The following is an 18306-nucleotide window of genomic DNA, read 5'->3' as shown; positions in this document are numbered from 1 at the left end:
GAGACACACATATATATATGTATATAATGTAGGTTTCCACACAGTTTCCATCTACCATATTTACTCAAAAAGTATTCATTGTCCTGGTGCTATAGCAGAAGATGCTTGCCCAAGATGCTGTGCAGTGGGACTGAACCCAAAGCCATGTAGTTTTAAAGCAAGCTTCTTAATCACAATTATACCTGCACCTGATAAAAAATAATAAATTGTGGTGGGGTGATTTTAAAACTTCTGTATATTTTTTTTTTTAATGCAGGGTACATAAATTGACCATGAAAATCAACCAAATCAGGATTACTTTCCACAAGGTTTTGGGTTTTTAAAGCAAGTGAAACATAATATTTATTGCATGCTTTGTGCTGCAGACTCTTAAAAATATGGATTCCAGCAAAAAAATGTTTACCTGCAAATGTTAAGTCGCTTGAAAAGTGACTTAAAAGTTCAGCTACTTAATATGCTTGAATGAAATGCCTCAAATTCTATTAGCAGCACATAATCAGACTAATACTGATTATTTGTGCTAAGCAGTTTCTTTTAGAACAACAAGAAGTTTAATTTCTAATTAAATATGTTAATTTGCATATTTTGAAATCTCAGATATGCCCATTTGCTAATTATATATTCAAATTTTGAATATGTAAATTAGGCACAATAATTTCTCAATTTTTCAACTGGGTTACATTCCTCACATTTGAATAGAAGAATATTGTCTGTCAGTAGTAATAATGATCATCATCCTTTTTAACAACCAATTTTCTATAGCTGGATGTCTTTCCTGTCACCAACCTTTACTCGTTTCCAAGCAAGATATTATTTGTCTGTAGCTGGACATGTTTTCATTGAAGATTGGAAATGAAAGGACACCATTTGTATGACAATGACACTCATTTACAGTTATCACATGATGTCAAAACATGAGTACATGTACACACACACACACACACACACACACACACACACACAGTGAGCTTCTCTCACTTTCTGTCAACCAGATTCATTCACAAGGTTTTGGTTGGCTTAACCCTTTCGTTACTGTATTTTGAGATGCTCTGTGTTTCTTTCAATTACTTTAAATATGACAAAGAATTTAGTAAAATAACTTAGTTATCATTGAACTAGTCTTAGGAACATAAATTGTGACTAAGGTTTGGTGGAAGATTTTAATTCAAAACTTATGAAAACAAGACATTTGTACTATAGAACCAGAGCCGTTTTCAGCCGGGTTGGTAATGAAAGGATTAAAGCTATAGCAGAAGACACTTGTCACTTCCCTCACCATAGCTCTGAACATGAAACCACATGGTTGTGAAGCAAACTTCTTAGTTACAAAGACAAAAAAACCTCTTCCACCACTCTGTTTCCTTTCAGACACCAGTTTACAGATGACCACCTACATCAGTGGATCTAAACCAGGGTACATATGACCTTTGGGGACCCCATATAAGATTTCGTTAAAATTTGTGCAATAAATTGATTATACACAAAATATTTTAACAATTTTTTTTTATACAATTCCTAATGTTTAATTATAAAAAAACTTAATAGGATTTTTTTAAATGTCAAATGATCATGAAGGACTGCCCAAGTAAAATAGAAATCAAAGGGATCCATAGGTAAGAAAAATGGTCAGAACCACTGTCCTACATCATTCACATCAGTCTGAGAGAGCCTGCAAATGTCCTGGGCACTGACCTCCACCTGAATATCTTCAAAAATATAAGGGTACAAAGCTGTGCTACACACTGAGGCTATAAATTCATGATCTACCCTTGCAGTACTTAATATTTTTTATAACATAGCTATACAACAACCTTCTCCCCCCCCCCTCCGCCGGGGAATCACATGAATCTGATAAAACCTCACATTCTTAACACCATTGTTTCACTCCTTTTCTCCCCCCTCTTTACACTCTGCTATGTGACACATTGTACAATGTTGTGTGATGGTGGCAGTGAATCAGGAACTGAATGGTGTTATTGGTAATGGTTGTTCTTATTGTTTAGCCCAAGGACAGCTCAGTATGAACAAACCTGTATGTTAAGGAGTTTTGACTGTGACCATAGCAGCATTTTGTATATTATATCATGCAGTAAATTACCCAATGTGTCCTTTATCTTCTTTTATCCTCTACTTGTTTCAGTCGTTGGACTACAGCCATGCTGAGGTACCACCTTGAATGGGTTTAGTTCAAGCAAATGAACTCCAGTACTTTTTTTTTTTTCAAGTCTTGTACTTACTCTTTCAATCTCTTTTCCCAAACCACAAAGTTACAGGGACATAAACAAACTCACACCAGTTGCCAAGGGTGGGTGGGAGATAAACACAACACAAACAAACACTCATGATAGACTTCTTTTAGTTTCCATTTACCAAATCTGCTCACAAGGATTTGGTCGGCCCAGGGCTACAGTAGAAGACACTTGCTGAAGGTACCACATAGTAAACTTCTTAACCACACTGCCATGCTTGTGCCTGCTTTTTTTTTTTTTTTTTTTTTAGTTTGTTTTAATCTTTAATATCACAGGTACAATTTGAAGGAAATTTGGCTATTATTTCAAACAAGCCATGTGACTTTAGACCAAGTGTTAATAGTGTTGATTGAATGCTGGTGGTGGTATTGCAAGCTTCTGTGGCTGAGGTTTTGGTGTTGTTCTCATCACCTTTGTGATCAGTTGTCATCACCCACCTCAATTTCAGAGCATAACTGCTGGATTTTCTATCTCTTTCTACCCCCTATTTCTCTGCTACTTCTATAATCTTCCCAAGGATTGCAAATCTACTGAGGGATTTTATCCATACATCTTTACCTTTTTTTTATGTTGGTATTGTTGCATATATCAGTGGTATGTGTGTGTGTTTGTGATTGTTTCTTCGTGGTCAGATGACAGAAACTGTTTAAAGTGCCAGGCTAAATGGTGTTGCATGATTGAGCTCCAACTCTTTAGATTCCTGTTTCAAATCTCATCAATGTCAACATTGTCTTTCATCCCTCTGGGATCAATATAAGTAACAGCCAAATAAAATTACCGGGGGGGGGGCCTTCATAAAATCAACTTTGTTTCCATCCTTTGTAAATATGTGGCCTTGTGCCAAAACTAGAAATCATTTCCTCCTCCTCCTCCTCCTCCTCCTCCTCCTCCTCCTCCTCCTCCTCCTCCTCCTCCTCCTCCTCCTCCTCCTCCTCCTCCTCCTCCTCCTCCTCGTCATCATCACTGTTGTTGTATTCTTTTCACCTTGGCTGGCTTCAAGCAAGCATTGACTTTTCTATTATTAATAACAAAGTCACATGATTTTAAGTCTTGTCTCCCCCTCCACTTCCTTCTTCCTCCTTCTCTCTTTTACTTCGTTTTCTTCTTCCTGTATTTACTGTCTATGACCGTCGCATCTTTGGTATAACATAGACTGCAGTTGTGATCGATAATGGACCAGAACGGTTACATGGCACCGTACAGAACTAACACACAACAAAACTCTGGCCACAATGAACCAGTCACTGCAGCTTTTTTATTTATATATTTATTTCTTTGTTGTTGCTGATTCGATAGTTTTTAGGTTGAATTCATCAGCAGCAACAATTTAGTTTGGCTGGCATTTTGAGAAAGCAAGAAGTTCCAATCTAGCTAATGGATGAAGAAATACCTCCGGGACAGGTGTATGTTCGCAGAATAAAAAGCAAAACAAGATGGTGGTTGTTTAGCCTTATTGAGCAGAAATGGGATTGAAATTCATAGCATTTATTTAGGCATAGTGTATCTAGGACTACATTACCAAATGTGGTCTTCCTTGTTGTTATTGTCTAGTGCCAGGTAGGTCCTGACCCAGTAATCCAAAATCAAAGACATTCTAGCAAATTACCATTTCATCTTTTAATTAAGCGTGGCATATCTAGGATCACATAGCTCAGTGTGTCTTTTTTCTCTTTTTTTTTTTTTTTTTTCATTAGATGGTAATGCTATTATGTGAGGGAAATTTGGCTATTATATCTAACAGTGGGTGGCCACATTGTCTCAAAGAAATGGCTGAAGAGTGCCCAGTAACTTGATAGTCTTTGTGATTTGTTTTGTCCTGTTGTTCTTTAACTCCAGGTCATCCCTGATTCAGCAACCCTATGATTAAAGATATTCTAGTTATGACCATATAAAACAATGTGTCCCATTTCTCCCCCCCCCCCCCGAAGGGCAAGGATTGAGGGAAATTGGGTTGCTACTTACAGCTGGTTGAGCAACAATATAGAGATTTGTGCTGAAGGTATTTAGTTCTGACAGTGTTATTTTCATCCGTTATCCAGAGGACTTATAATCAAAGACATTCCGTTCATGACCTCTCCATTTAATTTTCAGACATAATGTACTTAAAACTACATGTCCTTTTATGTTGATGCTGCTGATACAGGCATAAGATGGAAGCCTATTAGCCATGGTCACTTAATAACTCACCTATTCTCCTCTACCCTTTTCTATCACACCCACCCATACATACTGTGCTTGTGTAGATACAGGGTAGAGATCACCAGTCTCTGTAAATATCAATAATCCTTCTCCTACACTACCCACTTTTCCTTAGACTTCTTTTTTTTGTACATTACTACCTTCCCCCATACTACTACTGATACTGCAGCTGTTATTGCTACCACTTCTATTGCTCCTACTTTTACCACTGCTACTAATACTACTTACCACTGCTACCACTACTATTAGTTCTACTACTTTTGAAAACTGCAGCTGTCATTGCTGCTTCTACTACTACTTCTACTTGTTAATGTTATATCAATTACTTATACTCCACTGGTTAGCAAAGCAGTTACAAAGCTCATCTTCAGACTGGGATCACTGCTTCCTTTCCCCTCGCTAGCACCACCACCTTTTTCCTTTTGAACATGATAAAAGACAGGTAATGATTTACTACTTGCTGGTGTCTAATAAAGAGAGTCGTTGGTACATAGATGGAGATCAAGCGTTTGCTCAGTCCAAAGCTTTTACTTTCCGGCAAGTAATCACCGACAATCTTTTATTTGGTGACCATCAGGGAGCATAACCGACAATTTGTCATCTTGATATACTTGGTTGTTTGGCATTTGGTTATAATTGTTTTCTTTCCCTGGTGACAATAGTGAAGACGATGTTTTTGTTGTTACTGTATAACCCCAGGTCAGTGCTGATCAAGCAGACCTATGATCAAAAGCTATTCCAGTCGCAATCATTTGACCACCTCCCATTTCTTTTCTGAGGCAAAGCATGTGTACATGTGTGATGACCAGTGTCTATCATACATAAGTTAGTGAGCCCCTCCCCACAAAAAAAACCCTTTTAAATCAACTGTGAAGTTATAGTTATATTGATAAGAAAAGTCATTATTAGTGTTACTGCCTATCTGCCACTAAAAATATTGGACATAATGGTACCTTGCAGTATTTCTTCTAGCTCTTTACATTCTGAATTCAAATTCCACTGGGGTCAGCTTCACTTTCCAACCCTCTAGGGTCTATAAAGTAAAGTACCAGTCAAGTACTGGAGTCAGTGTTATCAACTAACCTTCTCTCCTAAATTGCAGCCCTTGTACCTGTTGTAGAAGCCATTACTGGTTAATCTTTAAAAAGGCAAGAAATCTATTCCCGAAATTTCACTCAACCAAAAATCAAATGCATGGATGAAGGGAGTGAGTCACTGAAACATGTCCAGAGTCTTTATCATCATTGCTGCCAAAGACCATATTCTCTCTCCCTGAATGTTTGCATTTAATTCTTGACTGACTAAAATTTCATTAATTCTCTCCTTTGACCCTTTTGATATTAAGTTTCATTAACCCTAATGACTTCTTGTTACATGTATAATTTCAGTTGATTAAAAAATTATTTTCAGTTTAGTACATTAAGTATGGTAGCCTGCACTTAACTATATGTTCTTCATTGCAAAAAAAAACGTCTTTGAGAAAATTTCCAGTGTATTTGAATATATCCCACCCAACCATACATTGTATGGTGTACCCTGGATCTCCCCTGTGAAGGCACATAGCTTAGTGGTTAGAGTGGTAGACTCTTGATTTTAAGATTGTGGTTTCAGTTCCTGGACCAAGCAACGTGCTTGTTCTTGAGCAAAACACTTTATTTCATTTTACTCCTCTCCATTCAGCTAGTAAAAGTGAGTAATCTTGCAATGGACCAGTGCTCTGTCTATGTGGGTAATATATACTCCATGGAAACTGGGTCTATATGACTCAGGAAGAATCTGGATCTCCCCTACAGCAATAAATTTGTTTCTGTTCTTCCCATCATATTTTAATCTCTCAGCTTCTTGTATCTCTCAATGCACCTCCCCATCTATTATTCTCCTCATCAGGTGAAGGGTGATTTGAGAGAGATTTGCCTACTATATCTAGCAAATTGGACAATCATGTCAGAGCGCCCTTGTTAAGTTCATTGTCTGTTGGTTATTTAGGTTAATGGCATTAGGGTTACGGTGTGTGTAACTCTTTGTCTAAGATTTCTTTAATCTTGAGCTGCCTTATTAAGTTACTGTCTTGAAATTTTTGTTTCAATCTCTGACAAATCCTTTTTTTTTTTAATCTTTTTAACTTTTTCCTTTTCTTGCTTTTTCTTCTTTATAATCCCTTTGCTTCTCTTGAATTAGATTGGATCACTTTAGATTGTGGAATGTGAAGTGAACTAGTTGCAGTGGTTGTAAGGGCCATGCTAGTGTTCTGTAAGTTAGAATGTTTCATGATGGTAGTGGTACTAGTCTTGTCTAGTAGTCATGTTTTATAGGAACGGTGATAGTAGTGACTGTGATTGATGTAGTAGTGCTGCAGTGTCTGTAATTTTTATTGTATACCCCCAGATCAACCCTCACTGAACTGACCTATATGTTCAAAGGTAAACCAGACATGACCACCACTTCTTTTTTCCTATGTGCAGCAACATGCCACTCTCTATTTTTTTTTCTTTTTAACTCTTTTGTTGTTATATTTCTGTTAACATATACTGCCTTTATTTCAATTTTTTTCTGTTAACATATACTGCCTTTATTTCAATTAAGTTTTAAAATAATGAAGAATTTAGTAAAATAACTTTTTAATTATTAAACTAGGGCCTGGAACAATTTAGCATAAAATTTTGATAGAAGACTATAATTTAGACCACTTTAAAAGAGTAAGTTTGTGTCATAGACCCTGGGGCACTCTCAGGCAGGTTGGTATCAAAAGGGTTTAAGAAGACAGGACATGATTTGAAGGTTTGGCTGCTATTTTTAACTGCTCAAGCAATCAACTAGAAGCTCTTTTGTTAACTCATGATATCTGGTATTGAGTTTTGTTGATAATAGTATCAAAATTGTTGATGATAATATGATATTGTAAAGGGATAACAATGGGGAAGTTGTTAATGTTTAATTCCAGGTAAGAACTATGATCAAAAGCTTTCCAGCCATGAACGCTCCATCTTTTATTTTTCAGGCATTGTGTATTTAATACTATGTTATCCCATGTAGTCTTTGATGTAAGCTTGTTTAGGATGATAGGGTAGAATTCAAAGGAAGTTTGGCTGCTATTTGTAGCAGGTCAATTGACTATGCTGCCAGTCTCTTGTTGCCTAAGTTGTGAAGTTGGAGCCCATGATGTCATATATGAATGATGGTTTTGTAATGATGTTGTTGATGCCGCCATCAATGGTATTGGTATTATTAGTAGTGAAAGCTGTGTATGTGTGTGTGTGTGTGTGTGTGTGTGTGCTACTATGCTGTATGGTGGTATGGACCACTAATGTTGCCAGGCATGGCTGTGTGGTAAAAAGTTCACTTCTCAACCACATCATTCTGGGTTCAGCCTCACTGCATGGCACTTTGGGCAAGTGTCTTCTACTATAGCCCCAAGCTAACCAAAGCCTTTTGGGTAGATCTGATAGACAGGAACTCAAGAAAGCCTGTCGTATGTGTGTGTTTGTGATGCTTTGTCCCAACATGGCATAATCGTTGTAACTGATTGTACTGTTATAGAAGCTGTGTCATTTGTTTCCAATATTCTGTGAGAACATGTTTGTCCATGGTGAAATATTAATCTTGCTTGGAAACAGAAGAGGGTTGGCAACAGGAAGGGCATCCAGCTGTTGAAAATTTGCCTCAGTAAACTTTGTCCAATCCGATGCAAGCATGGAAAAGTGGATGTCAAAATAGTGATGCATACAGTGGCATGGACCACTATGTTCCCATACTCACTTAGTAACATGGACTTCGGTATTCCCATTCCCATACATCCATAGTGGTATGAACACTACGTCCTTGAATACACACACAGTGGTATAGATGGTATGACCCACTATATCCACTGCGATATAGGTCATTAGGCCTCATACATACCCACAATGGTTACTACCATTATAACCCCTGTGTACACACACACACACACACACACACTTGCGTACACATAGACCATTCTACTTCCATATGGACGACCACTCTACCCACCCCATAACTTTGTGGTATGTCCCACTATGTCCCTCACTTATACAGAGCTATGTGCCACACCCAAACTATTCTGCCAGTGGCAGCAGCTGTGATGCAGTGAAGCTATATCATTCTACCATTCCATTGACATCTGTTGTTGACTCACAAGCCATAGATTGGCAGCTGCTGCTCCTGCTGTTGTTGTTGTTGTTTATTTTCTGCTGTTCTTAGTTGTGGTGGTAGTGGTGGTGGTGGTGGTGGTGGTGGTGGTGGTGGTGGTGATGGTGGTTCTCACTTGTTCTAGTTGTTGTTGTCGTCGTCGTTCATGTTCTCTGTTCTGTTTAGTTGCTTATTGCTGTCATTTGTGTTGTTCCTGTTATTGGTGCTGTTGTGTTTATATTCTGCCTCTGTTGTTGCACCTATTGTTGCCTCCATTCTCTTTCACCTCCCACCACCTCTCTGTATGCATGCATACATGCATGTATGTGTATTGGGTGATTATTTACTCCTTTTTAGTCTTATTTACACATATGCACACACGCATACAAATACACACTTCTTCACACACAACATGAATACATTTCTTCACATATATATACATGCACTCACATGCAGCATGAATACACTTCTTCACACACAAATCCATTCAAACATGCACACTTTCACACACACACACATATTTTCTCTGGTATGAGCACTCTCCTAGACAAGCACTCTCACATACACACACATGCACAGAAACACACTCCTTCAGATACACATTCTCAGAGACTCGCATACATTTAGACATATATACAGATTAACACACACATTCTCACCACCAAGCAGGCACATACACACACACAACACACACCTCTCTCTCTCTCTCTCTCTCTCACACACACACTCACTCATCTCCACTGATGGATTTAGTGTTAGGTGGGAGAGGGGTAGCCTTTCTTTCCTTATTAACATTAATTTTATGGTTCCTCCCACATCTAAACCTACTCACCCCTTCTTCAGATTCAATTAAGATTGGTTCAATCCTATGCTACAGCACAGCACTGATCTGTCAATTTTCTTTTTTTAATACCTAGTAAAGTAAACGTTTCCCCGATATTCTATTATCATTATTGCCATCATGTTATCACCATCTTCATTCTTATTTTTTTTACGATTATAATTAAGGTAGTGGGATGGAAGAAACACCCAAATGACATGCAGTGTTTATTTTCGTCCCTTATAAATAATGAGGGTTCAAACCCAAACAACGTCACTAGAAATCAGTCGTACAACTGTCATACTGGTGTTTTATTCAGTTAACTACTCACTCTACCTGTTACAAATTGTGCACTCATTTAACTATGTTCATAGAGCATCGGATAACATGGCCCTGTGACATTTGTTTGTAGCGTTTATATTTTGAGTCCAAATCTCACCAAAATCAACTCTGCCTTACTGGAGTTGAAAAAAAAGAAAAAAAAATATATCCATCAACTATTGAATTTAAATTACTAATCGCTCCCTTCAGATTTATGATCTTGTGCTTATGTTACAAAAAAAAAATTCAAATTCTTATTGTTATTATTATTATTATTATTATTATTATTATTATTATTATTATTATTATTGAAGGCAGTGAGTTGGCAGAATCATTAGCGTGCCTGGCAAAATACTTAGCGCTGTTTTGTTCATTTTTCATTCCAAGTTCAAATTCCACCAAGGTCAGCTTTGCCTTTTGTCCTTTCAGGATCAATAAAATAAGTACCAGTTGCACACTGGGGGGTCAATGTAATTGACTACTCCCCCACCCCCGCAAAATTTTAGGCCCATTGTACCTATTAGAAAAGAGGATTATTATTTGTGGTGGTGGTGGTGGCAGCGGTGGTGGTATTGAATTGGCAGGGTCATCAGAATGTTGGGGGTAAAAGTGTGTTTATGTTATTTTGTTCTGGTTCATTATGTTTCGATTTCAAATCTCCCGAGGTCAACTTTGTCTTTCATCCATTTAGGGGTCAATAAAATAAAATGCCAATCAAATACTGGGGTTGATGGCATTGCCTAACCTCATTCCTTCAAAACTGCTGACCTTGTGTCAAAATCAAAAACATTATTATTACTACTACTACTACTACTACTACTACTATCATCATCATCATTGTCATCATCTTATATTTCATATCATAGAGCAGTTGCTCTTCTTCCCAGTATTTGCTTTGATATCAATGTCATCCATGTCACACAAACTAGCTATGACTGCATGTGAGTTGATGATACTATGCCACGACCAGTCATGATAGCATATAAGTCAGTGATATATCATACTACCACCATCAACCATCATAGCATTTTGAGCCTTCATTACCACACCACCATCACTAGAAGTCACACAGTAATGATACCATCGCACAGGTGTTATTGCACAAAATGAACTCCTATCACTATTTGCTGTATTCTACTGACTATTGCCATTTCTCATGTGATGTTGTTTGTTAGCCTCTGGTTAATTCTGATTGTACCGACCTGTGATCAGAGGCATTCCAATCATGGCATCTCATCTGTTTTCTTATGTACAAGAAATCATGTCTTTTTTTTTTTTTCGTTTTCTGAGGGGTTTTTTTTAAGATGGAAGAATGTGATTTGAAGAAGGAGAATATGGCTGCTGTTTCTGGCAGTTTGAGCAGCTACATGGTGGCTTGGCTCCCTTGTTGGTTTACCTCATGTGATGTAATCTCGTTATGTCACCTGTAGCATTCTAGCTAAAACCTTTGCCGTTATCCACCCTATGCTGCTGTTTTGCTGGGCTAGGGTTCAGGTATGTGTGTGTCTCTCTCTCTCTCTCTCTGTCCCCTATTAATGACTCAGACAAATATACCAGTAGCCTGCTACTACTACTACTACTACTACTACACTGGCAGTTTTAGTTCGGCAAGGCAGCTCTCACCAGTTATGCCTTGTTTCATTTATTTCCTTATATGTGTGTGTGCACATGTACACACACACATACACACACACATACACACACGCATACACACACACATACACACACGTGTATGAATGTGTGCATGATTATGTATTTATGTATGGGTGTATTTTTGTGGGTGTGTGTGTGTATATATACGTATGTATGTACTTATGTAATATATGTATAGATATGATTTTGTGTATGTATGTGTGTGTGTGTGTGTGTAAATGAGAAGAGAGAGAGAGAGATAAACTATTTCTTTCTTTCTATTTGGATTTTAATTGGAATAAAATATCTCAATGGGGAAGGGAAGGTTTGAACTCCTTTCACTCTTATAATTGTTATTTGGGGAGAGGAGGGTTAAATACAACTACTTTCCTTATTTCTCTCCTCTTCTTTCTTCTTCCCTGCCCGATGTAACACCAAGAGAGAGAGGCTGGTGAGGGGGGTGGGGGTGGAAAGAGAGGGGAATGAGTTACAACCCCACATTCTTTCATTGTTAGTTTGCTATTTTAGAAATACTGTTGAACGCTGCCGAAGAAATGATTGTAGAGAAATGGAGAGGAAAAAAAATCAATATCTTACAATTTGCGTGTGTCGGTGTATGTGTATGTGTGTCCGTTAGCGTGTTCACCCGCCTTTCTCTTTCTCGCTCCCCATCTCTCCTTGCTCTCCCTCCCTCCCTCATTTCTCATGCTGTACAAAGCTGACTGTAGTGCTGTTATGGCAACAACTAGTAGAATATTCAGATGATCACAATTGTGTCCCTATAGAAGCAGCAGCATTTATATAATGAGATTGCTGGCATCCATCCTCCTATATAGTTTTCTGCAATAAAACTGGTGTTTGTTCATTGATTATTTATGCAACAAATCTCGTTGCATGTCAACTGTCTACATGTAATCAGTTTAAATAGTTTCTCCCTTTCAAAGCTATATAAATATGAATACATTTAAATATATGTATTGTAATATATAACTGGTATTAGTGGCCACGTCTGTGACAATCCTTGCTCTTTTTTCGGCTCTTTATCACCACCTCTACACTCTTTTAGCCATTCCCATCTGTTGAAGAAAGAATAATAATAATAATATTAGCTGTAGTAGTAGCAGCAGCAGCAGCAGCAGAGATTATCAATATCAATGTTATTTTGAGCTGTAACAGCTTCTTGTGGACTTTGAGCAAAGAATCAATCAGTTATGCTCTCATCGTGGTCCAATAGAAAGCCAGCTAGCTAGTGACTGCTGACTCCCTTACTTCATCTGCTCTTGGCCAGAATGCCGACATAACAACACAAGTTGCAGTGCAGGTCATAAAGCGCTAAAGGCGCGGGAGACAGAATGGTAAGCCAGCACTCTATTTCTCCAAATATTTACTTCAAACCTTTCAATTTTAGTAGGAAATTTACTTTTTATTTTCACCATCATTTTTTAAAAATCTTTTTCTTTACTATTTTATTCATAAATTTATTTTAGCACTGCAAGGAACATGATTGTCTATATGTATATATTATATATAAAAAAAAAGTAACCACTTGTGGTTTAAAATGAAAATTCCTTTAGACTGCTTTCAGTTTCATTTTGAAATATAGCATTTCTTTTAATTTTTATTTCACTTCCCTTTGATATTTTCAAAAATTATTTAGAATTTGTTGAAAAACATTATATAAGGAATATTCCACTTGATAAATTTCTTCCTTTGGAAATTTTAATTTTGAGCTGTTTTCATATTTTTTCTTCATTTTCACATTTTACAGCTGAAAGAAAAAACAGGTTTTTTATCATTATTCTTGTTTTAGCTTTTACATCTTGGCATCTCCATTTTGTCTTTCAGTATTTCAGTTGTCAAAGATATCATACATTATCATTATTTTCCCCTTTGTCTTTTATATGAGTGTGTGTGTGTGTGTGTGTAGGAAACATGAATGTAATGTATGTAGAGTGTATAATGTATGTATGTGTATATATGTAATACATATATAAATGTAATGTATATGCATGTATGTGCGCATATCATATAAATAATGCATATGTAATTCATACATTACAAATATATATATATACATATATATATATATATACACACACACACACATATACACACACACACACACATATTCATATATATAATGAATGAATGTATATGTATGTATATAAATAAGATATGTTTGTAATGTATGAGTGCATGTATGTGTGTGTATAGATCATGAATTAATGAATGAATATGTGTGTGTGTGTGTGTGTGTATAATTCATATATTACATATATGTACTGTATGAATGTATGTGTGTGTCTATGAAATATATCTATATGTGTGTGAATTGCATGAATGTGTATCATATCTATGTAATGCATGTATATCTACAAAACAGCACTTCAGTTGTGAACCATACACCCCACCTAGCTAATAATATATTTTAGAAGAGAAATTATAATAACACCTGTTCATTTTAGCATCTCTATTAGATGTGTATTCATACGAGTGTGTGTTGTGTTGTGTAGTATCTAATATTCGAGCTAATGATATTTTACTAGCTTAACCTTGTCCTTGAGATATTACTGTATAGTTCACATTAAGATGTCTATATTTTTTCCTATTGAGGTACCTATCTATATAGTTTACAATGAGACATTTATTTTTAATGTTCAGTATTCAGATATACAATGAATATTGATTGTACTCATGGGTCTTTTTCTTTCTTTTTCTTTTTTTTTAGCATTTAGGCAAATTATGTTCAACACTGTATCTCTCTTGTTTTGTAACAATGAGGTACCCCTTGTACATTTTCTCTATGTTAATCATGTTAGGTAACTAACTCGTCAGTGGGTACCTCACGTGATTAAAGATTGAGTCTTTTCATTCGAATTGATAATTTATTACATCCCTCCCAACTACGTAATGGAGGGTGTATAATTATATATATGTGTGTGTGTGTGTGTGTGTGTGTGTGTGTGTGTGTGTGTGTGTGATGTGATGTTGTAACTACGGCCATGTATGAACATGTATATGACTATATACGTATATAAGATGTGGGCTTTAAGATGGGTGTGTGTGCTTGTGTATAAAGAGCAATAAATATGTGTTTGTGCAGTGTGTAGATATGTGTATATGTGCTCATATTTTTAGATGATGATGCGGAAGAATATGAGTTGTATATGACATACACAAGCATAAATTTGTATCACTAACTCATGTGTGTGTAATGCAACAACAGTTGTGTGTGTGTGTGTGTGTGATACACTTTATATTAATTCAAGTAGACATAAATCTATCTGTATTATAGCCCCTTGTGGGCAGTAAAGAAATAATAAATCTATCTATACAGCATAAGATGCTGTGTATATGTTTATGATATACATGTAAATACATCTATAATATAGTATTAAATGTGACCCTATAATATATATATATAAATGTATACATAACATTAAATGTTGCTGCTATAAAAAAAAAAACATAAGTGTATGCATAATACATTCTGTGCAGCTGTGTGTATATATTAAACTCTTACATATAGGTATACGCTTAGTACAGCATCACATGCTGCTGTCATCAACTATGTTAGCTGTTCACTAGTAGTAAACCACTACTTCATATAGTATCTACCTTACTATGTTGTTCTAACTACCAGCTCCCACTACATTACCATATTTTTTTTTTTTTTTTTAGTATTTGCCTTACTATGGTTACTTAAGCTACCACATCTCTCAGTCAATAGTATGCATCTGACTACATTGCTCTAACTATTGCCACCCACTCTGTGATAAGTAAAAACGCTATAGGATACTAATGTGCTATGTTGCTCTGTCACCTCCCACTCACTATGTTACTCTAATTTCCATCATATCTATCAAGAGCAAAACAATACATTTTGTCTACCATACTATGTTCTATTAGCTTTCACTCCCTCATCATCTACTATACTATAATGTTCTTTCATCTCCCAACTCTCAACAGTATATACTATATTGCTCTGACGACCACATCTTAATTACTCTGCTGATTGCATCAACCATTCTATGTTCTAACTACCAACCTTTCTCATCAACGCTAACTATATTAGCTGCTGTTTGTATAGCGATTTGTTCTAGTCGAGTGGCATTGGGGTGTGGTCCATTGTCGGCATAGTGTTAGGGTTGTAGCAATGCAGGTGTGTTTAACTGTTGTAATATTTGGGTGAATGATGCAGTGTATGGTTTAGAGCAGTGGTTTACAACCATTTTTTTGCCTGTGGACCCCTTAGATTCCTGTTTCACTCTACTAGACCTCTCCCCCATAGCTATTTGATGTTTTAAAAAAGAACCTCGTTACATTTTTATAATTAAATATGATTAGAAACAGTATTTAAAAGAATTGTTAAAATATTTTGTGTATTGTAAATGTATAAATGTATAACCCATTTATTGGACATAAACTTTAGCAACAAAATCTTATATGGACCTCCAAGGGTCTTGCAGAACTATTGATTTAGAGGGATATTACCTGAACACTTAATAAAAATACCTGCCTCTGCTGTAAGCTGTATTTATACCACCACTACTACTACTACTACTACCTGAAAAATAGGTCTTCAGGTTCACACCTGCCACTTTCCTGGCAATAACATCTGTTAATTCCCCTCCAGGGACTTTCATTAACTGCAGTTAGATCTAATGAGATAAGAACAAGTTTGTTGTTTTGTTATTCCCAAAGTGAGAGTTGTCAGCCAGCTCAACTAACCAGTTAATACTATATGCTGCTTAATTCTCCCGCTCTAGTGTATTTACCCCTAAGCTATGTTATGTTATCCTCATTAAGATAGGTCCTAAATATAGCAAACTGTATGTCTTAAAATGTGGTACAGAGAGGTACCATATAGGAGACAAATAAAAACTGTGGTGATAACTGGCAGCAACATGCTGTGTGGCAGACCTACGCAGCTTGTGTCAGTTTAGAAAAGTGGTCATTGAATCATTGCAGTGGATTGCAAAATTGGTTATTCTTTCTTGTTTCAGTCATTTGATTGTGGCCATGCTGGAGCACCGCCTTTAGTCAAACAAATCAACCCCAAGACTTATTCTTTGTAAGCCTGGTGCTTATTCTGTCGGTCTCTTTTGCTGAACTGCTAAGCCATGGGGACGTAAACACATCAACATTGGTTGTCAAGCAATGGTGGGGTACCACACACAAATACATATATATATATATATATATATATATATGACAGACTTCTTTTAGTTTCCGTCTACCAAATCCACTCACAAGGCTTTTGTTGGCCCAAGGCTATAGTAGAAGACACTTGCCTGAGGTGCCACACAGTGGGACTGAACCTAGAACTGTGTGGTTGAGAAGCAAGCTTCTTACCATACAGCCGTGTGCTTTCCAGAATTTATTTATTTACTCAAGTCTTGCCACAATAAACTTTGTCTCTAATCCTTCTGGGATGGATAAAATAAGTACCTGTTAAGTACTGTTGTCAATCTAATCAACAGTTCTTTACCCCTTCTGGTAATATTATGACATTCATGGATACTTACTTTCATTCTCAACTTCAGGTTGCAACCGAGATTGACTTTGTCATTTATTCTTCCTGGGTTAATAAAATAAGAAATAGTGATATACTGAGATTGACTTGATAACATCCCTTTCCCAGTAAATTTTGATGGCCTTGTGGCAAGGTTAGAAATCAGGATTTGATACCACAGAGGTGAAGGCGGGGCTGGTATCCTTCTTAACCCATTAGCATTTAAACTGGCTATATCCAGCCCATGTATTCTACCTCTTTTTTGTATAAACTGGCTAGATCTAGCCTCTCACACTTATCTTACAATGTCATTCTAAAAATAAACAATTGCATCATTGAAATCTCAAAGCTACGAGATAATGCATGATCAATTCAAAACAATGTGAATCTATAAGCATTTCATTCCACAGAATAATCTGGATGCTAAAGGGTGAATGAAAACAAAGCATTGATAGGAGCAAAAATGAATCCAAACAATTTAGCATGGTTACATTGCTTGGGGCCTGGTTTAATTTCAGACTTCCTGGTGGGAGTCTCAATGGAAGTATAACGTTATAGCTAGCCTCATGTAGAAATGGGCTGAGAGGAATCTAACTCCGAAAGGTTGAGCCCAGAAGTGGCAAATGCATGTATTCCTTCTATCATATATTACCACCTGACCATTGTGCCTTGCCTCAATTTTCGTCTGACTAGATTTTTAACATCAGTCCTTTCGCTTATGAAAGATTTACATTTATGCTGTATGTTCACTATGTTGTGACACAGACACGTACTGAAGCTTAGACTTATACATACTGACATTGCTGGATAGTGAGCTGATGTGGTTGCTTTTGTGAGGAGTGTTCTACCTCAATCTTCTTGATATGCTGCAGTCCTGTGTCGAATGAAGATTGAGATTGCATATTTGACAGGCACTTACAGTCAAGTGAAACACTCCAGGTGTCAGCAGGAATCAACAAGCTGGTCCAATCTGGTGGACTCTCAACTTGGGGACTGTTGATTAATTGCTAGTTCATGATAAAACTGCACAGGCATGTAGGAGCCACCAGCTGGGTCCATTCAAGATACGAACAGGGTAACAAAAAAACTTTTCACAAATTCATTAAGTGTCTGAGCATTAGTGACTTACAGAGTTATTGTCACTTGTCAGACAGTCCTATCTATCAGTCAAGTCAATCGTAGAGATCATCTCATCTTTCTTAGAGAAATGCAGGCAATTTTCCTCTGTCTTATGACTATGAGGAAAGTGACTTTGTGGTGGATTCAACTGAAAGCACTGAAGGCAGGGTTTTTCTCTTTAACTAAATCCTCATCAATTTTCCCAAGTTGCAGTGGAAAGTGAGGTGCTGCTCTCCAGTAATTTTGTTGTAAGGTGAGCATGACCCTATTGGAAATCCCTGCTCTCAGCTAGAGGAGAGCAATGACCT

The 18306-nt window shown here is 36.8% G+C and overlaps 1 protein-coding gene across 50 annotated transcripts in view; it reads left to right on the top strand.

The window, feature by feature from the left end:
* LOC106871604 (uncharacterized) overlaps positions 1-18306 on the top strand; it is a 353757-nt gene that overhangs the window by 90613 nt on the left and 244838 nt on the right. For 22 of the 50 annotated variants that reach the window (XM_089351370.1, XM_089351367.1, XM_089351381.1 and 19 more), the window contains exon 1: positions 12662-12719. The exons of the other annotated variants lie outside the window; for them this stretch is intronic. In XM_089351370.1, the coding sequence (XP_089207496.1) occupies positions 12717-12719 (3 nt within the window). In that variant the 5' untranslated portion in view covers positions 12662-12716. Of the gene's footprint in view, positions 1-12661; positions 12720-18306 lie in introns of those variants that run through there. 50 annotated transcript variants of the gene reach the window in all.

The sequence above is a fragment of the Octopus bimaculoides genome, chromosome 4 (assembly GCF_046866305.1).
Source record: "Octopus bimaculoides isolate indiv1 chromosome 4, ASM4686630v1, whole genome shotgun sequence".
Classification (NCBI taxonomy): domain Eukaryota; kingdom Metazoa; phylum Mollusca; class Cephalopoda; order Octopoda; family Octopodidae; genus Octopus; species Octopus bimaculoides.
Note: the sequence above shows the minus strand (reverse complement) of the source record. Positions and strands in the feature narration are given on the sequence as shown.